Source organism: Rhinoraja longicauda, chromosome 35, assembly GCF_053455715.1.
Source record: "Rhinoraja longicauda isolate Sanriku21f chromosome 35, sRhiLon1.1, whole genome shotgun sequence".
Classification (NCBI taxonomy): domain Eukaryota; kingdom Metazoa; phylum Chordata; class Chondrichthyes; order Rajiformes; family Arhynchobatidae; genus Rhinoraja; species Rhinoraja longicauda.
Window position 1 is genome coordinate 8,540,458 of NC_135987.1, and position 27,937 is coordinate 8,568,394.

General features: G+C 45.8%; 1 protein-coding gene across 1 annotated transcript in view; it reads right to left on the reverse strand.

Annotated features, from left to right (window-relative positions):
• The window catches only part of ptpn20 (protein tyrosine phosphatase non-receptor type 20), a 273,022-nt gene that overhangs the window by 77,185 nt on the left and 167,900 nt on the right, over positions 1 to 27,937 (reverse strand). The window contains exons 30-32 of the mRNA XM_078428348.1: positions 17,710 to 18,016; positions 8,807 to 8,977; positions 4,331 to 4,505 (exon numbers count right to left, since the gene is read on the reverse strand). Coding sequence (XP_078284474.1) covers positions 4,331 to 4,505; positions 8,807 to 8,977; positions 17,710 to 18,016 — 653 coding nt within the window. The remainder of the gene's footprint in view (positions 1 to 4,330; positions 4,506 to 8,806; positions 8,978 to 17,709; positions 18,017 to 27,937) is intronic.

Below are 27,937 nucleotides of genomic sequence, written 5' to 3' on the forward strand. Positions count from 1 at the left end.
AACGGGGTACTGATTGAGAATGATCAGCCATGATCACATTGAATGGCGGTGCTGGCTCAAAGGGCCGAATGGCCTCCTCCTGCACCTATTGTCTATTGTCTATTGTCTTTCCACTGGCTGGTTGGCACGCAACAAAAGCTTTTCACTGTACCTCAGTCCACGTGACAATAAAATGAACTGAAGTGAACTGAACTGATGTATTAGATGGGTGTATGGAATAAGAAGAGACCATCTGATCTTAAAAAGTTGAAAGCTCCAGATGAGCCTTTCCATCTCTTCCCTACCTGACCCTTTCACTGTAATCTATACAATAGTTAGGCTTCAACTGTAGCCCAGAGGCCTTGTTCCTTTGCACATTTACTAGAGGTGGACAAGCTGACCACCCTCGCCCAACAGGTGAGGTGGGGCAGTGTCAGTGTGTTGATGAGACCTCTGGTAGCAAGTCCTGAGGCCCTTCACTTTACTTGGAGATACAGCAGGGAAACAGGCCCCCTTCAGCCCACCGAGCCCATCACGACCAGCGATCACCCCGTACACTGGCACTATCCTACACACTGGGGACAACTTCCAATTTTACCAAAGCCAATTGGCCTACAAATCTGTACGTCTTTGGAGTGTGGGAGGAAACCGGGGCACCCGGGAGAAAACCCCACGCGGTCACGGGGAGAACGTACAAATTCCGTACAGACAACACCCGTGGTCAGGATCGAACCGGGGTCTCTGGCGCTGTAAGGCAGCAGCTCTACCGCTACGCCACCGCATCACCCATTTACTGTATGCTGAGGGACTTTCACAGCAGCCAGCAGTAAAAAATGCTTGTACACGTTGTCACTGGTGCCAACAGAGGCATTTAGTGACGAGATCAAAAAGATTTCTAAAAACCAAACTTATTAAATATGAACTAAAACCCATTAAGTCCTAAAAACTAAAAGCATTAAAATAAAGTAAAATAATGTGGATTTTGTTGTCGACACAAGGAGCTACAGATGGCTGGAATCTCAATCAAAACACAAAGTGCTGGAGAATCTCACCGGGTTAGGCAGCAGCTGTGGAGGAAATGGACAGATGACATTTTGGGTCAGGAAATAGACACAAAATGCTGGAGTAACTCAGTGGGACAGCCACCTTCCACCTTCCCCCTTCCCCCTCCTTCATATACTCATCTCTCTTATATTCCCTCCTCCCTGTCCCCTTCCACTTATATTCACCCCCCCGGCTTTACATTTCACTCCTATTTTTTCCTTCACTGACACTGTCTCCTTTCACCTCTAGCCTTTGTCACTTACTCCATCCATCTACCGAATCAAACAGTCAGTCAGTCTGTCTGTCTGTCTGTCTGTCTGTCTGTCTGTCTGTCTGTCTGTCTGTCTGTCTGTCTGTCTGTCTGTCTGTCTGTCTGTCTGTCTGTCTGTCTGTCTGTCTGTCTGTCTGTCTCTCTGTCTCTCTGTCTGTCTGTCTGTCTGTCTATCTGTCTATCTATCTGTCTATCCATCTGTCTATCCATCTATCTATCTATCTCTGCCTTAAAAATATCTATTTTAGGATCATTGTGCCATTCACACTAAGGCAGAGTGTGTCTTGATTAGTGCGGGTGTCAGAGGTTATGGGGAGAAGGCAGGAGAATGGGGTTAGGAGGGAGAGATAAATCTGCCATGATTGAATGGCGGAGTAGACTTGATGGGCCGAATGGCCTAATTTCTGTTCCTATCACTCATGACCTCATGACTCCAGGGGGAAGCCCGAGTCTTTGAGCTTCACTGCCCGTCAGCTTTCAGTTCTGGACTGATTGAGGCATTAGGAAGAAATCACAAAATATAACTTCAGGCCGAGTCTGGGTCACATTTGCAGAATGTGTAGGAAAGAACTGCAGGTGCTGGTTTAAATCGAAGGTAGACACAAAATGCTGGAGTAACTCAGCGGGACAGGCAGCATCTCTGCAGAGAAAGAATAGAGAAGGGTCTCGACCCGAAACGTCACCAATTCCTTCTCTCCAGAGATGCTGCCTGTCCTGCTGAGTTACTCCAGCATTTTGTGTCTACCTACACATTTGCAGAAGGTCACTAAATGTTGCCATTTTGTGTTTTGTCTGTCAATCAGTGGTCCAATATAGCACCGAAACGTTACTAGATCAGCGCAGTATATATAATGCAATGTTCAGGGCATTATCATTCTGTTCACACTTCTTGCTGCAGTTTAAGATGGGCCCCGATGCATCAAGAATGCATTTTTTAGTGACAACTGTGTGGATGATTAGTCAATAAATCTGCCAAGGTCCCATCGCATCAACATTCCTCAAATGCATGCGCACTGAGGAGTGTTGTTGACATTGCTCCACATTGACAAAAGAATATTGACATCCATCAGCTTTCCAGCACAGTCTATAAAACAGACTACAGTTATAATAAAGTATATTTCAGCGTGTTAGTAAATCAAACGGTACGTTCATGGCAGGTTCTTTATGACCACTATTATTTTAGATGGCAGCCAATTTATCAATTACAGTCTGAAGAAGGGTCTCGACCTGAAACGTCACCCATTCCTTCTCTCCAGAGATGCTGCCTGTCCCGCAAAAATATTTATCTTTAAAGAACTTAGGCTCGGTCACTGTAGGTCCGGACAGTGTAGGTCCGAACAGTGTAGATCCGGAGGCCCGGGCACTGCCTAGAGGAGGTTGCGTAGCAACCCGCCACCCGGCCCGGGCTGGCCGCCATTGGTGGAGCAGGAGCACGTGGCCGCTGGCTGGGTGAGGTCACGTGGGGCGCGGGGCAGTGACGTCACCTTGTCCCTTATTTGGGAGTGAGATAGTTGGCATCCCTAACCCTAGATGTGTTCAGCACCAAAGGAAACGCTGCAGACTCCTCAAAATTAATGATGCCCACTTTGCTCAAAGGCATCGTAGGGGTCAGCTGCTCCCTGCTTTAAATTCAGAGACAAGATGGGTCTCAACCCGAAACATCATCCGTTCCTTCTCTCCAGAGTTGCTGCCTGTCCCGCTGAGTTACTCCAGCTTTTTGTGCCTATCTTAAGTCATTAAGCCACCTTGGGAATGGTAACATTTGTAGACGTTTTCAGACCCTTTTATCTGATTTCTATTGCCATGGTTTCTAGTGGATTGTGAAAATATACGTTTAAAAAGACGTCATCCGTGTTTTGCTTTCAACACAGGGTGACCGTTGCTATGCTGAAAAAATTAAATAGAAACCCACCGATTATAAAATTCGATGCACAAGTTATTCCTGAACCTCCTATGATGAGATCTCTCTTAGGTATTTATTCACAAAATGCTGGAGTAACTCAGCAGGTCAGGCAGCATCTCGGGAGAGAAGGAATGGGTGACGTTTCGGGTCGAGACCCTTCGTCAGACTGATGTCAGGGGGGCGGGACAAAGGAAGGATATAGGTGGAGACAGGAAGATAGAGGGAGATCTGGGAAGGGGGAGGGGAAGAGAGGGACAGAGGAACTATCTAAAGTTGGAGGTCAATGTTCATGCCACTGGGCTGCAAGCTGCCCAAGCAAAATATGAGGTGCTGTTCCTCCAATTTCCGGTGGGCCTCACTATGGCACTGGAGGAGGCCCATGACAGAAAGGTCAGACTGGGAGTGGGAGGGGGAGTTGAAGTGCTCAGCCACCGGGAGATCAGTTTGTTTAACGCGGACGAGCGCAGGTGTTGAGCGAAACGATCGCGTCGCCGAGCCCCCTCCCATTCCCATTCTGACCTTTCTGTCATAGGCCTCCTCCAGTTCCATAGTGAGGCCCACCGGAAATTGGAGGAACAGCACCTCATATTTCACTTGGGCAGCTTGAAGCCCAGCGGTATGAACATTGATTTCTCCAACTTTAGATAGTTCCTCTCTTCCCCTCCCCCTTCCCAGATCTCCCTCTATCTTCCTGTCTCCACCTGTATCCTTCCTTTGTCGTGCCCCCCTGACATCAGTCTGAAGAAGGGTCTCAACCCGAAACGTCACCCATTCCTTCTCTCCCGAGATGCTGCCTGACCTGCTGAGTTACTCCAGCATTTTGTGAATAAATACCTTTGATTTGTACCAGCATCTGCAGTTATTTTCTTATAGATCTCTCTTAGGAATACGTGTGGTGTATTCCAACAAGAACCTTATTAATGCTGTGTTTTCTGGTATGTAAAATTAATTAGAAGTTCAGCAAACTTTCCACAAAGTTTTTGTCCCCATCTATTTTTAAAGAAAGCAACGGCATATATTTCAGTGGGTTCCCAGTGCAAAGAAATAGCCTGCAGCTGATTGAAACAATGAGAAGCAGCACGACTCCAGGTCCATAAGCACTAGTCGATACTCTACTGGGAGAACAGAGTTACCTAATTGTCCGTTCGGCCCTTTCTCCAGGATGATATCAGGGATCTTTTCCAGGGGCAGAGCTGGAAGCAGGTTCTGGGCAGAACGCCCCACCATCAGGGTGAGCTTGATTGGAGCTGCCCATAGCAGGTTAATGACATTCTCATGTGAAATGTTTGTGACATCAAAGCCGTTTACCTACACAACAATGGAAACGTTAACTTACGATTTGCCCTTACTCCAAACCTCTTCTCTGCTGTATATAATCCATGTAATTTAGGGTCCATTTCCTTGATCTTTCTTGTCAAATATCTAATCTCAAAGATAGGCCCACTGAAGTGTGACTCTTTCTCAGTACTGCCCTGTAATGTCAGCATAGATAGAATGGCAAAGCCCCATTCCCAGCTACTTGTCAGCCATGACTTCAATGCAATTCATTTATTGTGTTGGGCCCTGTTTCCACCAATCGTTCCACCACTATGCACAAGAAGCACAAGAGGCACAAGACGCCATTGTACGCAGATGCCGAGAAGTGTGCTCAGCTCTGGCTGAACAACTTCTAATCTTGCGATGTGGACTCGGTAAGACGTCACTGTGTTTACAGACCTGTTGTGCTGCTGCAAGTAAGAATTTGCAAGGAAGAAGGCTGGTTAGCACGCAACAAAAGATTCTCACTGTACCTTGGCACACGTGACAATAAACTAAACTGAAACTGAATTTCATTGTTCGTTTTCTGTACATTGGCAATTAAACACTCTTGACTCTTGACTCAGTTGAGCGAGTGGGTAGATTCATGGCAGAAGAATTATAATTATGAAGTTATCCATCTCGGGAGGAGAAACGGCGGCATGGTGGCGCAGCGGTAGAGTTGCTGCCTTACAGCGAATGCAACCCCCGGAGACTCAGGTTCGATCCTGACTATGGGCGCTGTCTGTACGGAGTTTGTCCGTTCTCCCCGTGACCTGCGTGGGTTTTCTCCGAGATCTTCGGTTTCCTCCCACACTCCAAAGACGTACAGGTATGTAGGTTAATTGACTGGGTAAATGTAAAAATTGTCCCTAGTGGGTGTAGGATAGTGTTAGTGTGCGGGGATCGCTGGGCGGCGCGGACCCGGTGGGCCGAAACTGTATCTCTAAATCTAAAAATAATCTAAAAAAAAAATCTAAACAGAAACCCACTGAGCTCGTCCACCTCTGCAAATTGGGACGCACTAACTTTGATGTCAAGAGTTGAGAGACTAAGGCACTCCATATGCCTGAGAATGGTGACCAAGGATACACTCCTTCCTCCAGAGCTCAATTGACATGTAGTTTGCGTTTGTCACTTGATACAGTACAGAAAAAATAAAGATTAGCCAAGATTGTACTGAACGACAATGCAATTTCAAGGGGCAGGATTAGGGTCGCCAACTGTCCCATATTAGCCGGGACATCCCGTATTTTGGGCTAAAATATTTTGGACCGCCCTTGTCCCGTATTCGGCCAGCGGGCCGCTGTCGGCCCGGACAGTGTAGGCTAACGGAGTGTGTTCGGGGAGCGGAGCCGAGTGTGTTCACCTAACAGAGGTTACATGGCAACCCTCCTCCCGGCCCGGGCGGCCGCCATTGGTGGAGCGGGAGCACGTGGCCGCTGGCTGGATGAGTCACATGGAGCGCGGGGCGGTGACGTCACCCTGTCCCGTATTTGGGAGTGAGATAGTTGGAAACCCGTGGCAGGATGGCCTATTTTTTGCTCCTAATTTCTGCCTTCCTATGTTTCGACACCTCACTCGAAGATGGAAAGTGTTGGTAGAGCGGGTGCTGTCTTTGAAACTAACCACAGGGTGAATCATTCTTACGAGTGGGTGTTTGGGAGCAGCTGAGGGTACGAGGGAGAGAATCAATGCAAACATTAGATAATTCCACAGCTTCCACATGGATGAACCCAGTGACATTTAGGAAGTGGGGCAAGTTTATCGGCCACTGCCTTCCGATAGTTTGCTGACGTTACAGAAATGGGTGGCAGGCTTGTGACTTTTGAAGACATCAGCGTTCGAGAGAAAGAGATCCGAGGGGAATTGTCAGCCCTTGAATTGAGTCACTATTGAATAAACAAAATAAATTCCAAAGGATTATTGATCCTCTTTTTATTACTTTCTGCACTGCACTTTAGTGCATAAATGAGTCCGATCACAGACTAATGATGAGACAGGGGAATATTGCACAACACCTTCCTGTGCTGTAGCGGGGCTGTATTAAAGAGGCAGACATCCTGATAATGGTTATTAGCTCTGCTGCACTCTATAAACTTATCAGCACTTCTCAAAATATTGCTGGGGAATTTATAGATTTTATGTAACGATTCCCCAATTGAGTTTCCTGATGATTTGCAGATGAAAAGAGATTGATTGCAAGCTTGGTCAGGGAGTTATTCATCTTGGTTACCACCGGATCAACTGTTGTTTACTTAACAGCCATCTTACCAGATAAACCTCCCTCAACCGTGGACAGTAAGAGAAACACACTCTGATCGATGAGACAAGATAGCGTCTCCCGTGATACACAGTGTTAGACATAGAAACAGAGAAAAATAGGTGCAGGAGTAGGCCATTCGGCCCTTCGAGCCCGCACCGCCAATCAATATGATCATGGCTGATCATCTAAAATCAGTACCCTGTTCCTGCTTTTTCCCCATATCCCTTGATTCCGTTAGACCTAAGAGCTAACTCTACCTCCAACTCTCTCTTGAAAACTTCACCCAAATCTCAGAACGCACAGTGCCCTGTCCGTTTGCCAATGTTCCTGCACGCTGTATCTGGTTAGAAACACTACCAATGTAGTCCAATGTACCACCGGTCCCACCCTCTCACACCCTGCCTGAACGCTCCACCCTCCCGCACACTGAAGTCTGTCAAACCACACCTTCCCATGCACTGGACCTTGTGTGAGCCTGCCCCCCTCTCTCTCCCACCCACTGTATTAGCTCCAAACCCCCCACCCCCTTCCCCCTAACACACTGTACCTGTTTCAAACCACACCCTCCTAAGCCGACACGGTGGCGCGGCGGTAGAGTTGCTGCCTTACAGCGCCAGAGACCCAGGTTCGATCCTGACCACGGGTGCTGTCTGCACGGAGTTTGTATGTTCTCCTGCGTGGGTTTTCTCCGGGTGTCCCAGTTTCCTTCCACACTCCAAAGACGGACAGGTTTGTAGCATAATTGGCTTCGGTAAAAATTGAAAATTGTCTCTAGTGTGTGTAGGATAGTGTTAGCGTGTGGGGATCGCTGGTTGGCATGGACTCAGTGGGCCGAAGGGCCTGCTTCCGTGCTGTATCTCTAAACTAAACACTGTACCTTGAATAGGAAAACAACTGCAGATGCTGGTTCAAATCGAAGGTATCACAAAATGCTGGAGTAACTCAGCGGGTCAATAGACAATAGACAATAGGTGCAGGAGGAGGCCATTCAGCCCTTTGAGCCAGCACCACCATTCAATGTGATCATGGCTGATCATTCTCAATCAGTACCCCGTTCCTGCCTTCTCCCCATAACCCCTGACTCCGCAATCCTTAAGAGCTCTATCTAGCTCTCTCTTGAATGCATTCAGAGACTTGGCCTCCACTGCCTTCTGAGGCAGAGAATTCCACAGATTTACAACTCTCTGACTGAAAAAGTTTTTCCTCGTCTCCGTTCTAAATGGTCTACCCCTTATTCTTAAACTGTGGCCCCTTGTTCTGGACTCCCCCAACATTGGGAACATGTTTCCTGCCTCTAACGTGTCCAACCCCTTAATAATCTTATATGTTTCGATAAGATCCCCTCTCATCCTTCTAAATTCCAGTGTAAATTCCGGTCTGACTCAACTCAGTCTGAAGAAGGGTCTCGTCCCGAAACGTCACCCATTCCGTCTCTCCCGAGATGCTGCCTGACCCGCTGAGTTACTCCAGCATTTTGTGATACCTTCGAACTGTACCTTGAATGATCCTCCCAGCCACCCTCCCACACACTGCACCCGATCCAAACCCCTTCCCTCCCTTATATAGTGCCTGATTGAAACCACACCCTTCCACACACTGAACCCTGCCCGATCTACCATACCCTCTCTTATACTTAGTCTGGTTTAGAGATATAGCATGGACACAGGGTCTTTCACCAACCAAGTCCACACCGACCATCCGTCAAACCCTCACAACACTATCTAACTTTCTCACACACTGGGGGCAATTTTCCAGGGGCCAATTAACCTGCAAACCTTTGGAATTGTGGGAGGAAACCGGAGCACCCGTGGTCACAGGGAGAACGTGCAGACTCCACATAAAACAGTGCCCAAGGTAAGGATCAAACCTGGGCCACTGGCATTGTGAGGCGGCAGCTCGACCAGCTGCATTAATGTGCTGCCCCGCGCTGTAAGTTGTATGACCCTCCCCCACCCACCATCTACTTTATTTATCGCGCTATAGATCACAGTCAGGATGACACACTAATAACTCGGATGCAGAATGGGTACATATCAGCCAGCGTTACCGTAATGAGCCTGTCTCCTGCTCTTAGTCTGCCGTCGGCCTTGGCGGGGTTGTCCAGCACGCCGTGGATGTAGTAGCAGTTGTCCAGTCTGCTGCGCACTATGGTGAAGCCCAGACTTCCCTTCTTATTTTTCTTCAAGGTTACGTACATCTCATACTCTCGTATAATGGGCTAAAGAAAGGAATCAGCGAGTGACAATGACAATGAATACACCCCGATCCGATCGCCCCCACCGGATCGCCCGTGGCACACTTCCAAGACAACTTCGGGACTTCCATTGGTGAAGGTACCTGCGTAGTAAGGCACCTTGTGTGGAGGTGACCCGCCATTTCCCTTACCATCCACTCCACGCTATGTCTTTGCGTGAACTTACATGAAGTTTGCTTCATTCATTGACCTGATTCCAAATGTTCGGAGTGCAGCAATTCAACCTCCTTACCCACACCAAGACCTGTGCTCCTATACGTAATTATGTGCAGTCTCTTGGCCTCTCCCATCTTTCATCCCTCCACCACTTGGTAACTATGGTGACATCTGGCTGGGCTCGAACGTGTGGAATTTCCTCTGCAAATCTCCTTGCTCTTCATGTCCCTTCGCTCTAATGCGAGTAAATGGGACTAGTGTAGATGGTTGGCGTAAGCGTTGGTTGGGCCAATGCACCTGTTTCTCTGCTCCATGACTCTATACGGATGCTCCTTAAAACTAACCTATACTTGGATTTCACCATCCTCAGATAGGAAAGGATTAGAGGGATGTAGGCTTAACGTGACCAGGTGGGACTAGTGAAGATGGGGCATCTTGGTCAGCATGGGTGATTTGGGCCGAAAGGCCTGTTCCCATGTCGTGTGACTCCATCACTCATTGTGGTTTGGTTAAGGTTCGCTGATGGTCCTCTAAAGTTCATTGGATTAAAGGTACGATACACATATAAAATTATTGAGCAGGTCGGAACATGAGGATCAATTGTTGGAGGATCACTTCCCCTGCAGTCTAAATCTGGAGCAAAAACCCTACCCTTACCTGCAGAGTAGGGAGAAGATGGAAACTGCCACTACATGGAGTTACCGAGCTTCTTAAAGCCACTGAATCACCATCGTGGGCTCCACCTCGCCTGGGTTGTTGGTGCCAGCTCTGATTTGTTCTGTCCCTTTTCATACCTCTAGTTTCCCTCTCCCCCTGGCTCAGTCTGAAGAAGGCTCTTGACCTGAAAGGTCACCCATTCTTTTTCTCCAGAGAAGCTGCCTGACCCGCTGAGTGACTCCAGCATTCGTGTCGATCGCCTGAGCTAGCATTTCCTCTCACCGGCATTGAAGGCTCTGTCCAAATGAAGTTGTTGATCTCGCCGGGTCGACTGCGGATAAAGTCGATTCGAGATCAAACAGTGGTCTCCTCAATAACAGGGTGGCTGTGTGTGCAGTGCTTGAAAAGCACGTGCAACTTCACCCAACGTGATGCTCCGATTTTGAGGATCACTGTGTGGTCTGGTAGTGTGAGCAAGCCATCGCACACTGTTGCACATCTCCAACACATGGGCTCCATCCTGCTGCGGCCACATTTTCCTGTGATCTAGGTTTTCCCTGGGTTCTCCAGTTTCCACCCACAAGCAAAAAGATGTTGGGTGCGCTGATGGAAGAAGCAGACAACTTGTGTGTTGCCGCCATGACTTGCACGTTCATGGATTGTGGTAGGTAACTTGTGCGTTGTCTCTATAACATGTGTGTGGTGGATGATTGTGGTGGATTTGTGGATTGGTGGAAGATGGCAGATTTGTGCATTATAACTATCACGTGGGTATTTATTCACAAAATGTTGGAGTAACTCAGCTGGTCAGGCAGTATCTCAGGAGAGAAGGAATGGGTGACGTTTCGGGTCGAGACCCTTCTTCAGAATAGTGCTGAGTTACTCCAGCATTTTGTGAATAGTGCTAAGTTACTCCAGCATTTATTCTTGCCATAGAGGGAATATTCTTGCCATAGAGGGAGTACAGAGAAGGTTCACCAGATTGATTCCTGGGATGGCAGGGCTTTCATATGAAGAAAGACTGGATAGACTCGGCTTGTACTCGCTGGAATTTAGAAGATTGAGGGGGGATCTTATAGAAACTTACAAAATTCTTAAGGGGTTGGACAGGCTAGATGCAGGAAGATTGTTCCTGATGTTGGGGAAGTCCAGAACAAGGGGTCACAGTTTAAGGATAAGAGGGAAGTCTTTTAGGACCGAGATGAGAACGTTTTTTTTCACACAGAGAGTGGTGAATCTGTGGAATTCTCTGCCACAGAAGGTAGTTGAGGCCAGTTCATTGGCTATATTTAAGAGGGAGTTAGATGTGGCCCTTGTGGCTAAAGGGATCAGGGGGTATGGAGAGAAGGCAGGTACGGGATACTGAGTTGGATGATCAGCCATGATCATATTGAATGGTGGTGCAGGCTCGAAGGGCCGAATGGCCTACTCCTGCACCTATTTTCTATGTTTCTATGTTTCTATTTTGTGAATAGTGCTGAGTTACTCCAGCATTTTGTGAATAGCTGAGATGCTGCCTGACCTGCTGAGTTACTCCAGCATTTTGTGAATCTTCTCTCCTGAGATGCTGCCTGACCTGCTGAGTTACTCCAGCATTTTGTGAATAAATACCTTCGATTTGTACCGGCATCTGCAGTTATTTTCCTATAACAATCACGTGTGTCAGTGGATGATGGTAGAATACTTGTGAGTTGGTGGAAGATGGCAGATGTGTGTGTCGGTGAATGATAGTCGGGAACTTGTGTGTTGGTGGATGATGGTAGACTACTGTTGGTGAATAATGGCCAATAACGTGCGTTGGCAGATAATGGACAGTAACTGGTGTGTTGGTGGAAGACGGCAGATATGTGTGTTGCAATATAACTTGTGTGTTGGTGGATGGTTGTGAGTGACCTGTGCGTTGCTGGATGATGGGGAATCAGGGTACATTTGAGAGAGTGTAGGAAAAAAACTGCAGATGCTGGTTAAAATCGAAGGTAGACACACAATGCTGGAGTAACTCAGCGGGTCAGGCAGTATCTCGGGAGAGAAGGAATGGGTGACGTTTCGGGTCGAGACCCGAAACGTCACCCATTCCTTCTCTCCAGAGATGCTGCCTGACCCGCTGAGTTACTCTAGCATTGTGTGTCTACTTTACATTTGAGAGAGAACGGGTTCAAGGAAATTAAATGGAATGGATTAGATAGGATTGCACTGAGAGCTGGCTTAGAATCAATGGGCTGAATGGCCTCTATCTATATCATATGGGAAGTAAGATAATACATTAAATAGAGGAGAAACTGACTGCAAACAGCCACAGCTACATCAGGATTGATCAGTGAAGAGAAAAAGGTGATGGTGGCAAATTTAAATGTTGTTGACAATCAGTCTGAATAAGGGTCCTGACCCGAAACGTTACCCAACCATGTTCCCAGTGGTGCTGCCTGACCATCTGAGTTACTCCAGCACTTTGTGTCTTTTCTTTGTCTGCGGTTCCTTGTTTCTCAATTTTGTCACGTGGATCCCTTCCCAATTAAAGTCGAAATCACAGGATTATTATCTCACAACTGAATGCCATTTGGCCCATCTAATCGCTGCTGCCTACCAAAAGAGAAATCCCAGCATTCCCATTCCCTACTCTATCCCCACAGCCCTACTAATTATCCACTCTCAAGTGCTAGCCAACTCTCTTTTGTGGGCGCTGATTGATTCTGTTTCCCCACTCCTGCAGGCAGCAGATTCCTAACCTTGATAGACACAAATTGCTGGAGTAACTCAGTGGGACAGGCAGCAACTCTGGGAGAGAAGGAATGGGTGACGTTTCAGGTCGAGACCCTTTTTCAGACCGAAATGTCTCGACCCGAAACGTCACCCATTCCTTCTCTCCTATGGTGCAGTGGAGCGGGCACCCATTCCTTCTCTCCAGAGATGCTGCCTGTCCCGCTGAGTTACTCCAGCATTTTGTGTCTACCTTTGATTTAAACCAGCTTCTGCAGTTCATTCCTACACATGCTGCCTGTCCCACTGAGTTACCCCAGCACTTTGTGTGCATCTTCAGTTTAAACCAGTATCTGCAGTTCCTTCCTACACGGATTCCTAATCATACCTCTCTTCTGCATAAATAACCTTTCCCTCGTCTACTTGCCTTGTATCTTTATCAAGAGCTTTGAGCCCGCATTCAAGAGAGAGCTAGATAGAGCTCTTAAGGACAGCGGAGTCAGGGGGTATGAGGAGAAAGCAGGAATGGGGTACTGATTGAGAATGATCAGCCATGATCACATTGAATGGCGGTGCTGGCTCGAAGGGCCGAATGGCCTCCTCCTGCACCTATTGTCTATCGTCTATTGCCTATTGTATCTGCTGGGCCTTGAACCATCTGCCAATAGGAGGGGAAATTACCCTCAGTGAGCCAGTCATCATCTTGAACATCTCCATCAGGTTTCTTCTCAACCTCCGTTGCTTTGAGGAGAAGCAATCCAACTTCTCAGGCCTAAGTTTGAGGCTTATCCCTGGAACCATTATAGTAATAGCAATAGGCACAGAAAGCTGGAGTAACTCAGCGGGTCAGACAGCATCTCTGGAGAAAAGGAATAGAGGACGTTTTTGTGTTGAGACCAGCATCTGCAGTCCCTTCCTACACAAAGTAATGCCATAGATAGGGTCGACGGTTGGAATCGTTTTCCCAAGAAAGAAAAGTCAAATACTCGAGGTCATAGCTTTAAGGTGAGAGGGGCAAAGTTTAAAGGAGGTGAGAGATGCATGTTTTTTTACACAGAGGATGGTGAGTGCCTGGACTGTGCTACGGGGGGTGGTGGTTGAAGGAGATAGGCTAGTGGCATTTCAAAGACTGTTGGATGGGCGCAAAGTGAACCGGCACAGATCTACTTGCAATTTATGCTGTTTTAAAACTGTTCTAATTTGATTCATTGGGTTGTTTAAATTAATACTGACTAGCTAATTAATTTATTGCATCGTATGGGAGGCGCATTCCCAATCTCGTTGTACCCCCATCCAATGACAATAAAGATATATTGTATTGTATTGTGTTGTATTGTATGGATATGCAGGGAACGGAGGGATATGGGTTATGTGCACGTAGATGAGTGATGATCTTGGCATCATGTTCGGCACAGACATGGTGGGCCAAAGGGCCTGTTCTTGTGCTGCACTGTTCCACAATGTATGTTGTAAGTCGTTCCTGCATTGTCTTTAGCACTGGTTCCCCTTCGTTAAAGGGTTGCATGTGGAACTGGATGCAGTGCAAGGCCCAGATACGAGAAGACCCAGAAGTGAGAAATAAATGGCTCTCCAAGGACCGAACATGACGTTGGGATTGTCCAAGGCTAGCGTCAACCTTGCAGGCTGGTGAGTGACTCTCTCTGCCCGAGCCCTCTGCCTGGACAGTCGATTTCAATGGGAGTGACAACAAAATAAAGTGGAAGAGAAGGTCGACGCGGTGTGCAGTCACACACTGCTGGCGCTGGGTAGCTTCTTTTCACGACAGGAAAAGACCATTGTTGGACTGGTAAGATTCAACGCTCCTAGTCTGCTGAAAGATTCAACGCTCCTCGTCTGCTGAAAGGGAGTAAAGCGTTGAAGCAGTGCTTGGAGTACTGCAGACAAAATGTGTAAGAAAAAACCGAAGATAGATACAAAACGCTGCAGTAACTCAGCGGGACAGGCAACATCTCTGGAGAGAAGGAATTGGTGACGTTTTTGGTCGAGACCCTTCTTCAATGTAAATGGGTTCTCAATGTGTGGTCTTAGGCGAGATACAATAGAACCAGTGAAAATAACCCATTTACATTGAAGAAGGGTCTCGACCCGAAACGGCACCCATTCCTTCTCTCCAGAGATGCTGCCTGCCCCGTTGAGTTACTCCAGCTTTTTGTGTCTATCTTGGACTACTGCATGTAGTTCTGGTTGGCAACAGCGTAGGAAGCTTGTGATCGCGATGGAGGGAGTGCGGAGGAGATTCACCAGGATGCTGCCTGAGTAAGGGGACTTCACGGGTTATGGGGAGAAGGCAGGAGAATGTGGTTGAGAGGGAAAGATAGATCAGCCATGATTGAATGGCGGAGTAGACTCAATGGGCCGAATGGCCGACTTCTGCTCCTCTGACTTATGAAAATAAGCTTGGTCCCTGGTACAGGGGCAGAGAGAAACCAGTGGCGTTCCTGTTCCCGAACATTACTTTCCCAAAATGTGTGTGCATATACAATTAAATCTGATCACACTTTGCTGCAAGGTTTTGCATGGCTGAATATTTCCTTCTCTGTTTATCGCACTGGTAATACGATGGGCAACTGGATTGTGTCCAGCACACAGCTGCCAATAGCCAATGCACCAGACAGCAGTAGGTCAGCCAGGAATGATAACTTCATTAAAACAAATGACACCAGGCACAGCATAAAAAGATTTTTCAAACCAGGTATCATATGAAATGATCAATTCCTGAGTGTGGTGGGATGGAGATTTCAAAACTGCTCTCCAGACTACAATCCTCACACAACTCAGAGCAGTAACAGATGAAAAGGCAAACAGTGAAATAATTATAAAGATATTAATATTACCAGAGGGAAATGTGGGTGGAACCGATCTGTAAAAGCACTATCTCTCTCAGTAATAATGGGGACAAAGTGATATAAATTCATATCATAAAGTGTACTCAAGTTAATATAAATTTAATTTCATTTCAGTCAGAACAAATGAATTATGAAAGGCCACCTTATTTTCGTGGAAAATGGCTCCGTGTTTATCCCACATTGATAAACTTTCTGGAGTCAGCCATTTTATTTGTTTAAAACTTTATCATAATATCCTTTTAGCTTCATGGCCTAAGTGAAGAGGACGTTTGTTCACATCGTGCAGTGGCTTTGAACAACAGTAGCCTGCCCTTGGCCCCAATAAGAGAGACTTCCTAGTGCTGATCATTAAGTCCCGTCAGTAGAGCAGAGTGATTAGAGCAGCATCTATCCATCTGTTACCTTGGAGAGCTATTATGTGCAAGCCAAGACCTCATCAGCAGCAACCATGCTATCAGCTACCACCGAGGCCATTCAGTTCTGTCGGTCACACACATGAGATCTTTTTTCCACTTAGGTACCTCAACCAGAGGGTGTCCAAATGGTTTGAAATAATAATATTAATTAAAAACAACATTAGGACAACTATTAATGAACTATTATGTTAGGTAAACCCAGGATACCCTGAATTAGTTGAGCTTCCAAAACCGAGATCCTTCTTGTTCAACTGGAAAAAATACAGGTGTCAAGTTGCCGCAGTGTGTTCCTGTTCTGTTTCAACCAAAGATACTGGAGGAACAAGATGGACCACTCCGTTGAAATCGCCTATACTGAAGTGTAGTACGCAAAGGAGCGTAGTGTCTGCCATTTTAGTAGGCAAAACCCGCCGTTCGCTATGCCTCTCGCAGTGTAATCAGTGTTTTGGGGGAACAGTATGTGTGATGATACCATTAAAATGCAAAATATATCTAATCTATCAATTCACAGGTTTTTGTTATTTTTCTTTTTAAATGTTTCTGCAAGTTTCTGCCTACTAAAATGGCGCCTTGACATACGACGGTTTTTAGGGTCGAGTGGTCTATCTTGCTCCTCTAGTATCTTTGGTTTCAACTGGGGAATGGCGGCAGATTGACCAGAAGATCCCCAGATCTTCTTGCGAGATTAACACGCGACAAAAGCTTTTCACTGTACCTCGGTACACCTGACAATAAACTAACTAAACTAAACCAAACGATCCCAGGAATGAGTAGGTTAGCATGTGATGAGTGTTTGACAGCACTGGGCCTTTATTCGCTGGCGTTTAGAAGAATGGGGAGGCACCTCATTGAAACGTACAGAATAGTGAAAGGCTTGGATAGAGTGGATGTGGAGAGGATGTTTCCACTAGTGGGAGACTTTAGGACTAGAGGTCATAGCCTCAGAATTAAAGGACGTTCCTTTAGGAAGATGAGAAGGAATTTCTTTAGTCAGAGGGTGGTGAATCTGTGGAATCTTTTTGACACAGAAGGCTGTGGAGGCCAAGCCAATGGATATTTTTATGACAGGGATAGATAGATTCTTGATTAGTACGGGTGCCAGAGGTTATGGGGAGAAGGCAGGAGAATGGGGTTAAGAGGGAGAGATAGATTGGCCATGATTGAATGGCAGAGTAGACTTGATGAGCCGAATGGCCTAATTCTGCTCCTATCACGGATGTCCTTATGCTAAGATTTTGCAGCATGCGTTGTGATTGCTGCAGAAGCTTTGTGTCACCCCGGAGTTTGCGTTGGTGACCTGTTCACTGCTGGTGTAAGAAGCGGCAGCCATTTTATACTCCAAGTATAAAATGGTCGCCCTTTGCTGGTAACCCAGGATGTCCCTAATGTGGTGCTCAATTGCCAACAAAAAGACAGCACTCGAGACAATGTTGATGCAAAATCAGAACTGCACATTTACTCCTTGCAATTTCCCTCCTCATAGTAGCATTATACAACTGTTTACCAAAATTAACACAGAATTTATAAAAAATATATTTCCTTGATCTATTGAGGTCAAGGTTTTCAATTATCTCCGGTATTAATTGCTTTTAATCTATTTCTTTACAAACGGGATCACTCTGAAATTCTATCGTCACAAGAGGTCGTTCTCCACTGAATATTCAGACATAATTCCGGTAATACTGACGTTATAAAAAGGGTGAGCATCAACTCATATAATTTTGGGAGTGTAGTTTTTAAATCTGAAGAGAAGGTCTGTGCCACATCTGGGAGAAGTCTAGTCCATTCATTCTTGATGCATGGACATTCAGGAAGACTAGTAGGCAAGCAGCAAGTGAGCGATAACGTGGTGGACAGTGTAAAACATCTATCGTTTTACAGAACCACCTCATGCCACACTTACTAAATTTGGTTCGTCGTCATCATCATCTTTGTTCCTCCCTCCGGCTTCCGCTTCAGAATCTATCTCCTCGACATCTTCCCACTCAGTTTTGTCATTTGTGTCTTTCTCTGCCGCGCCCCAAGGCTCTGGGGATGGCACCTTGATGCAAGGCTTGAAGATCGGGCCGTTGGGCGATGGGCTGTCGGGGCTTTCGCACGATGAGCTGACGGTCAGGCACTCTTCATCCACGGGCGAGGGCGACGACACCTCTGGCTTGTAGTAGACTGGCAACCTGGAATCCCTGTCCCCAGTCACGCTGCATCGGGAGCTGTGAAGTGCAAAGATGTGTCATTCCGGGTGCGAAACAGCGAAGGCCCAGCAAGATCGCAAGCGCGGCTTTTCATTGAGATTGGATGGGCTTGTATACACTGGAATTTAGAAGGATGAGGGGGGATCTTATTGAAACATATACGATAATTAGGGGATTGGACACATTAGAGGCAGGAAACATGTTCCCAATGTTGGGGGAGTCCAGAACAAGGGGCCACAGTTTAAGAATAAGGGGTAGGCCATTTAGAACGGAGATGAGGAAGAACTTTTTCAGTCAGAGAGTGGTGAAGGTGTGGAATTCTCTGCCTCAGAAGGCAGTGGAGGCCAGTTCGTTGGATGCTTTCAAGAGAGAGCTGGATAGAGCTCTTAAGGATAGCGGAGTGAGGGGGTATGGGGAGAAGGCAGGAACGGGGTACTGATTGAGAGTGATCAGCCATGATCGCATTGAATGGCGGTGCTGGCTCGAAGGGCTGAATGGCCTACTCCTGCACCTATTGTCTATTGTCTATTGAAGTTGTAATTAAATTAAATGTCGTGAGCGAATGCGAGTCCAACAAAGCTAGGATGGCACGGTAGCGCAGCGGTAGAGTTGCTGTCTTACAGTGCTCACAGTGCCAGAGACCCAGGTTCGATCCTGGCCACGGGTACTGTCGGTACGGAGTTTGTACGTTCTCCCTGTGACCTGCGTGGGTTTTCTCTGAGAACTTCAGTTTCCCCCCACGCTCCCACACACAGGTTTGTAGGTTAATTTTATTTGGTATAAATGTAAAAATTGTCGCTAGTGTGGGATAATGTTATTGTGCGAGGATCGCTGGTCTCTGGGGACTCGACAGGCCAGTTTCAACGCCATTTCTCTAAACTAGACTAAAATGAAGCTCATTTTGGTTTATTTATGCAATTTTTTTTCAAAGACGTGATAGTTAGAAAATACACGGGAATTAAAATCTTTGTAGACAAAGCAATCAATGACTTGATATCATCATTCATTTACATGTTAGGTAGTGAACAGTAGAGATCCAATGGTCTGTTCCTTTAACACTGCTGTGACAATGAGCTTCAGTTTCAGTGCCCGGTGCGGCTCGGCCGCTGGACTTAACATCGCCTGGTGCGGCCGCGGGACGTTTCAGTGCCCGGCGCGGCTTGGCCGCTGAACTTAACATCGCCCGGTGCGGCCGCGGGACGTTTCGGTGCCCGGGGCGGCTCGGCCGCGTGGCCTTCCATCCCCTTGCGGGGGCTGTGCGTGTCGTTTGCCTCGGTAGGGGTCGAGCTGCCTGTCCGTGGGTGCGGGGGGAAGAGAGGGGAAGTTTTGTTGCCTCCATCACAGTGAGGGGGTGTTTGGAGTCACTGTGATGGATGTTTGTGTTGGGGTCGGGTGTCCTGTGTTCTTTTCTTTTTTGCTGTGTCTGGCTGCTGAAATTTCGTTCGGTGTTTGTGCCAAGTGACAATAAAGTGTTGTTATGTTATGTTATGTTATGTTATCTAAGCAAGAAATTATTCCACAAACTCAATAATGACATTTTTCATTGTATGACAATTAATATTAATCAATACAAAAATCTGAGGCAGCACTTTGCAATGTTCTCATGGGAACTTTCTAAATCCTTAATAATTTTTGTTTCCACTTCCACAATGTATTTGCTAAAATCTATGCCGTACTAGAATTGCGGTGGAGTTATTTGTGTCCTTTACCCTCTGAAGTACATAAGTTGACCTCCGGGCACAATGATCTCAGGATATGTTCTGTTGGAACTAAAAGTAATACTTTGGATTCAAGTTCAGGGGAAGAAGGTTAGGCGGCACGGTGGCCCAGCGGTAGAATTGCTGCCTTACGGCGCTACAGCACCAGAGACCAGGGTTCGATCCAGACTACGGGTGCTGTCCGTGCGGAGTTTGTACGTTCTAACCGTGACCGTGTGGGTTTTCTCCGAGATCTTCGGTTTCCTCACACACTCCAAAGTCGTACAGATTTGTAGGTTCATTGGCTTGGTATAAATTGTCTCTAGTGTGTGTGTAGGGTCGTGTTAGTGTACAGGGATCCATGGTCAGTTCGGACTCGGTGGGCCGAGGGACCTGTTTCCGCGCTGTATCTCCAAACTAAACTAAACTAAACTAGCATCGTCTTCCTTTTATCCTCAAACGACTGATGCTTCAGCCTAACAATCAATATGAAGTGAGTAGTGCAGTGGAAGCTGACAGAGACATAACCCCAAGCTCAATGGATCAAAGACATCATCTGCTATTTATATTGTTATCGGTAATGACTCCCAACAATTGTGACATCCCTGAAGAAATTTCTCCAGAGATGCTGCCTGACCGGCTGAGTTACTTCTGCATTTTGTGTCTAAACCAGTATCTGCAGTTCCTTTTTATTCCATTGCCCCAACAAGTTTGCAGTAAGGTGGCACAGTACCTCATAGTGCCAGTGACCCAGGTTCAATTCTGACCTCCAGTACTACAGTGGGGATTGCAAGGTCTCACTGTGGCTCTGTGGGCTTCCACCAAGTGGGTTGTTTTCCGCCCAGACCCTAAAGGTGTGTGGGTGGCACATTAATTACATTAAGGGTGGCCAATCTGCGGAATGCATTGCCACAGAAGTATGTTTCCACTAGTGCGAGAGTCTAGGGCCAGCGCCCATAGCCTCAGAATAAAAGGACGTACCATTAGGAAGGAGATGGGGAGGAATTTATCTTGTCAGAGGGTGGTGAATCTGTAGAATTCGTTGTCACCAGATGGCTGTGGAGGTCAAGTCAATGGATATTTTTAAAGCATGATTGAATGGTTGGGATAGACTTGATGGGCCGAATGGCCTAACTCTGCTCCGATGGACCTATAAATGGCCACTGGAAACTGCCCCCAATGTGTAAGGGTGTAGTAGAATCTGCAGAGAGTTGAGGGGAATGTGGGTTACAGTAGGATTAGAGTAAATGGATGCATGATGTCAGTTTGGATCTGGTGAGCTGAATGACCTGTTTCTGTGCCGTTTGACTCCCTGATGTGCCAGTGTAATATTAAGCAACTATCTACAGGGAAGAATACAGAGCAAAGACTGATATAAAGTCTCACAACAGTAAACCTATTGAACCTATATCAGTGAACTGCGAGTTTTACCAAGCATTCAGAGGCGAAAATACAATGGAATATGTAGAAAGGAACTGCAGATGCTGGTATGTACCAAAGATTGACACAAAGCGCTTGAGTAACTCAGTGGGTCAGGCAGCATCCCTGGAGCAAAAAGGATGGGTGGTGTTTTGTGTGATATTTCAGGTCAGGGACCTTCAGAAGGGTCCCAATAAAAAACGTCACCCATCCTTTTTCTCCAGAGATGCTGCCTGACCCGCTGAGTTACTCCAGCACTATGTGTCGTTCTTCAATAAAATGGAATAGGCTGCAAGCAATTGTCAGCCTTTGCTATTTGCGACACTAATGCTGCAAGACGTCAGTTTCTCGTGCTGTGAAATGTATTGACAATGCGTCAGCACCCAATTCAATGCACATCCCTGTCACTCTTCAATCTCAACTTTAATATTTTACTCATCGTGAGCTATTAGGATGCCACACAGGCACAGAAGTAGAGTTGAGGCCTCACAGCACTAGAAACCCAAGTTCAAATCTGACTTGCGGGTGCTGTCTGTATGGGGTTTGTACGTTCTCCCTGTGACCGCACGGATTTTCTCCGGGTGCTCTGGTTTCCTCCCACATTCCAAACACGTACATATTTTTATTTTTTTTAGATTTAGAGTTACAGCGCAGAAACAGGCCCTTCGGCCCACCGGGTCCGCGCCGCACAGCGATCCCCGCACACTAACACTATCCTACACCCACTAAGGACAATTTCTACATTTGCCCAGCCAATTAACCTACATACCTGTACGTCTTTGGAGTGTGGGAGGAAACCGAAGATCTCGGAGAAAACCCACACAGGTCACGGGGAGAACGTACAAACTCCGTACAGACGGCGCCCGTAGTCAGGATCGAACCTGAGTCTCTGGCGCTGCATTCACTGTAAGGCAGCAACTCTACCGCTGCGCCACCGTGCCGCCCACTAATTGGCTTCTGTAAATTGTGTCTAGTATGTAAGATAGTGTTAGTGTATGGGGTGATCGCTTGTCGGCAGGGGCTCGGTGGGCCGATGGGCCTGTTGCCACACTGTATCTCTAAAGTCTAAAGTCAATAAATAAGGGGAACTCGCCAGCAAGTCAACATATCAGAGGCAAGATGTCTTCAGGCTCTGAATTAATGTTTGTGCCTAACAGTTAACATCAGCCATAACATGAAGAAAATGCTTGCTTTGCAGTAAGTAACTTGATATCCTTGAACAAGATGTCCATTGTGCTCAGCAGTGCTTCTGCCATTATAACATTTCATTGCCCCAACACACAGATGGAGCGACATTACAGGAAATGCCAATGTGATAATAAATATGAAAGTTACACATAAAATTGATGTCTATTAATTAAAAGGATCATTTGCTGAATGCAGTAAAGAAACTACTAATGTTACTTGTGGAGACAGTTTTTCACTTCTCCCTTCCCAGTGAGGATGCTTTCTCAATGTATTTGACAAAAATTATATTTCACAATAGTTTAGTTTAGATTAGAGACACACCGAGTCCGCACCGACCAGCGATCCCTGCACATTAACACTACCTCACACACTGGGGACAAGTTACACTTAAGCCAAGCCAATTAACCACAAACTTGTAGGTCTTTGGAGTGTGGGAGGAAACCCGAGATCTCGGAGAAAACCCACGCAGGTCACGGGGAGAACGTACAATCTCCGTAGTGCAGACAGCACCCGTAGTCGGGTTCGAACCGGGGTCTCTGACGCTGCAAGCGCTGTAGGGCAGCAACTCTACCGCTGCGCCACCGTGAAACACTGAAGCATGTGGGACCTGCAAAGCTAACTCGTATCTGCTCACTCAACAGTCTTACGCAACCCTTGACGAATTCGTGGAGCACTGATTAGGTGTGTTGGCCAATTGAACACAACTGCCAGGGCTGATGGCATAATTATTGAAAGAAAAATGCAACTGCATGATTCAATTGAAAGTGAAGGTAATCAGACATTTCCCCAGGCTGATCTTTTTTCCACAGAGCTTCAATAAAAAACAGTTTGAATCGTGGATTGATAGTGTTCTGGAAAAATAATATTGCAAAGAGTAAGCAACCACTTTGATTTCTCTCTTATGTCCACCAACTACTGCCTGATACACTTACCGCCAATGTGCACCAATCTCTCTGCCATGCAATCAAGATCACAACTTGTGGCATTAAATGTAATAAAACCACCTCCGGATATCGCAAGGAATCACCTTCCTGGCGCAGTAGATGCTCTGCTGAAATTTGGTAGGTACACACAAATAAGGGAAGAAATCCTCAGGTGGCAATTGGAAAAAGTCAGGCCTGTATTTAACAATAGCAGAACATGCTGTGAACACTCAGCAGGTCAGGCAGCATCTCTGGATAGAGAAAAAAAGTCAACGTTTCACTTAGAAGATCCTGATGAAGGTTGGTCTTTGACCCGAAATGTGAGCTCCGTTTTCTTTCATCAAAACTGAGGAAGAGACAGGGGTCCTGACCCAAAACATCATCTATTCCTTCTCTCCAGAGATGCTGCCTGACCCGCTAAGTTACTCTAACATTTTGTGTCTATCTTTAAGAGAGAAAACAGATTGGTTTAGGTTTACACCCAAGTAGATACAAAGTGCTGGAGTAACTCAGCGGGTCAGGCAGCATCCCTGGACGAAAAGCATAGGTGACGTTTTGGGTCGGGTAATTTCCACCTAAACTAATTTCTCGTTCTCCAATTCTGATGATAGATCTTCAAGTGAAGATATTAATTGATTTATTTTCCATAGATGCTGCATGAACCTGCTGAATCTTTCTGGCATTTTCGGGTTTTATATCAGATAGAGTAATAGGGTCATACAACACAAAAATGGGCCCTTCGTCCCAACGTGTCCATGCTGACCAAGATGCTTCATCTATGTTAGTTCCGCCTGCCGTTGTTTGGCCCATATCCCTCTAAACCTTTTCTATCCATGTACCTGTCTAAATATTTTTAAATTGTTATTACAGTACTAACCTCAACTACCTCCTCTGACAAGTTGCATATTCCTCGTATGTTGCAAAACATACTTGGCTAATAAAGTATGATTATGATTATGATATACCCAGCACCATTTATGTGAATGATGACCCTCAAATTTCCTATAAATCTTTCTCTCACCTTAAACCGATGTCCTTTGATTCCCCTACTCTGGGTAAAAAACTGGGCATTCACCCCATCTATTCCCCTCGTGTTTTCATACACCTCAATAAGATCACCCCTCAGTGATTCTTGACAGAATATCTTCTAAGACGTGAGAGTAATGTACCTTTAATATCAGGTGCCGTCATCAGAATCTTATAGACGAGCATGGGAGGACGAATTGAATCAATTTATAATGCAAGATATATGGGATGAAAGTTTACAACATATACATCAATGTTCATTGAATACTAGACATTCCTTAATACAATTTAAAATAATACATAGATTACATTATTCGAAGACGAAATTAAATAGGATTTTTCCTAGTATCTCTCCTATGTGTGATAAATGTCAATTTCAAGAAGCTAATTTAACTCATATTTTCGTAACTTGTATAAAAATGCAAAACTTCTGGTTGGAGATTTTTAAAATAGTCTCTAAAGTTATTAATAAAAAATTAGATATGGACCCAAAATTAATTATATTAGGATTATCAGAACATACTACAAATTTTACAGTAAGTCAGGTACATTTTCTTGATTACAGTCTAATAACTGCGAAAAAACTAATACTTAAATTTTGGAAAAAAACAATAACCCCCACAATTAAAATGTGGATTATGGAAATGATAGAGACCCTGCATTTGGAAAAAATAAGGTTTGCCTTAATCGACAAACCTGAGTTATTTTTAAAAATATGGTCTCCATTTATTGAATTTTTAGAAAAGTAAATGGGTTTGGCACAGGACTAAAATAAAAAAAAAATTTAAATAAAAAGTTGAAACTTGAGTTGGGGGTTGGATGTACAGCTGTGGTTTTTGTCTCCCGGATCTACTCCCGTTAATTTTTATTGTTAGATCCTTTTTTTTTTTAACCCTCTTACTCTCTCTCCCCAAGTTTATAGTTTTATATTTTTATTTTTACTTTCTCTCTTCAAAAATTTAAAAATAAATATTAAAAAATAAAAAAAAGATCACCCCTCAGCCTCACGTGCTCCAAGGAATAAAGTCCTAGCCTGTCCACCCTCTCCTATAGTTCAGGCCCTCGAGTCCTGAAGTACAGGGAGAATCTTCTCTGCACTCTTTCCAGCTTAATGACATTCTCTCCAGAGTAGGGTGACCAGAACTGAACATAACACTTCACGGGAGACTTCACCAACATCTTGCACTACTGTAACATCCCTAATTCTATACTCAACACTCTGATTGATGAAGCATTCATGACCACCCCATCAACCCGTGATGCCACTTCAAGGAACAATGTATCTGCACTCCTAGATTCTTCTGCTCTACAACATTCCCCAGGGCTCTACCATCCCCTGTAAAGATCCTGCCCTGGTTTGACATCTCAAAATGCAACTCCTCACACTCAACTCCAGTGATCATTCCTAGCCCATTTGCCGGCTGATCAAGATCCTGCTGTAATTTCTGATAACCATTCTCACTATCTGCAATACCGTGATTTCCAGCATCTGCATTTAAAAAAAAATATTGTATTAGGTGGGCGAATCTGGCTGTCAGTTCCATAGTTAAGAGATTGCAAACACGGAAGGCGTAAATAATAACAAGGAGTTGTCCAGGGACAGACACAGAGGAAATAAAAGAGGGGGATAAATGAGAAAAGGCAGAAAAATAAAAGAAGAAAAATGGGATGTTAAAGCATTCGAGATAAAGATGAAATTCTTCAAAGCTGATAAATATTGTAAAAACACAGCATCGTTTGTGAAGATACAGAATAATTTTATTTACAAAATCTATCAGGGGGTATGGGGAAAAGGCAAGAGAATGGGGTTAGGAGGGAGAGATAGACCAGCCATGATTGAATGGCGGAGTAGACTTGATGGGCCGAATGGCCTGATTCTGCTCCTATAACTTATGAACTTAAAGTACATTTTGCTCCTTGCCAGAAAATTATTAATCCAGTCGGAGAATTGCAAATGAATTTTTGGAGGTGATATTATTTTTTATGCCACAAATACAAACAACTCTCTTTTACTGGTGCACGCAATTTATCCAGTAATAGTCAGCAACCAAGTTGCATGAGAGTGTACTGAGAAAATGGGCTTTCAAACTGCACGTGTTGAAACCCATCCGTCATCAACAGGAAGATGGAAAGGGATGGTCCGTGAAATATAATGGTGGGATCGTGTGGCGCTGGGAGTGAGTTCATGATTTGTACCGGCGATTCATCCGATTGATTACTGCTGTCTCAAATCAGCTGAAACAAGAGAGCATTCTGCTAACAATTGATGCTGTGGGTTTACGACCTGTTACATGGAGCGGATAGGAAGAGCGGCAATGGAAATGCTTCACAAGACTGGTTGATCCAATTTTCTATTGGGCGATGATATCCCATTGATGTGCGACGCTGGATAATAGTGGAACATGAGAAACTGTTGAATCGAATATCAGGTCTCTGAGGACAGGGACCATTGCTGTGCAATGCACTCATGAGAGGAAAGACAATGATCTATTATGAATGCAATAAGGTCTTTGGAAGCCATCAGAAAGATTTGAAATGTTTTAGTTTAGAGTTTTTTTTAGATTTAGAGATACAGCGCGGAAACAGGCCCTTCAGCCCACCGAGTCCGCGCCACCCAGCGATCCCCGCACATTAACACTATCCTACACACACCAAGGACAATTTTTACATTTACCCAGTCAATTAACCTACATACCTGCACGTCTTTGGAGTGTGGGAGGAAACCGAAGATCTCGGAGAAAACCCACACAGGTCACGGGGAGAACGTACAAACTCCGTACAGACGGCGCCCGTAGTCAGGATCGAACGTGAGTCTCCGGCGCTGCATTCGCTGTAAGGCAGCAACTCTACCGCTGCGCCACCGTGCCGCCGTAGAGTTATAGAGATACGGACGGGAACAGCCCCTTTTTACACGGCGAGCCCATGTCGGCCATCGATCACCCGTTCACACTAGTTCTATGTTCTCCCACTTTCCCATCCCACTCGGAGGCCAATTCACCTACAAATCCGCACATCTTTGTGATGTGGGAGGAAACCGGAGCACTTGTGGTCACAGGGAGGTCGTGCAAACCCCACACAGACAACGCCCGAGGACTGGATGGAACGCGGGTCTGTGGTGCAGTGAGCCAGCTGCTCTACCAGCTGCGCCATTGTGCTGCCCCTCCGCTCTGTTAACTTTGCTTCTCCTTTAACAGGTGCTGCCTGACCGGTTTTGCAATATTTTCTGTCTTTATTGGAGAAAGCTGGCTGACTGACTGTGCTGTTCTGTTCAGCTCATTACAGAAAGGATGTGGGGGGTTTGGAAAGGGTGCAGAAGAGATTTACCAGAATGCTGCCTGGATTAGAGGGTATTATCTACAAGGAGAGGTTGGACAGATTTAGATTGTTTGCTCAGGAGCGTCGGAGGCTGACGGGAGATCTGATACAAATTTATAACATTATCAGCGGCATACTTATGGTAGATAAGGGCAGAGTCATACAGCCTTTCATTGTCAAACAGAGAAAACAGGCCTTTCAGCCCAACCTGCCGATACCGACCAAATGCCCTATCTACACTAGTCCCGCCTGCCTGCGTTTGGCCCATATCCTTCTAACCCAATCCTACCCATGCACCTATATAAACGTTTCCTAAATGTTGTGATAGAACCTTTTATCTTGGGTAGAAATATCAAAGGCCGGAGGGCATA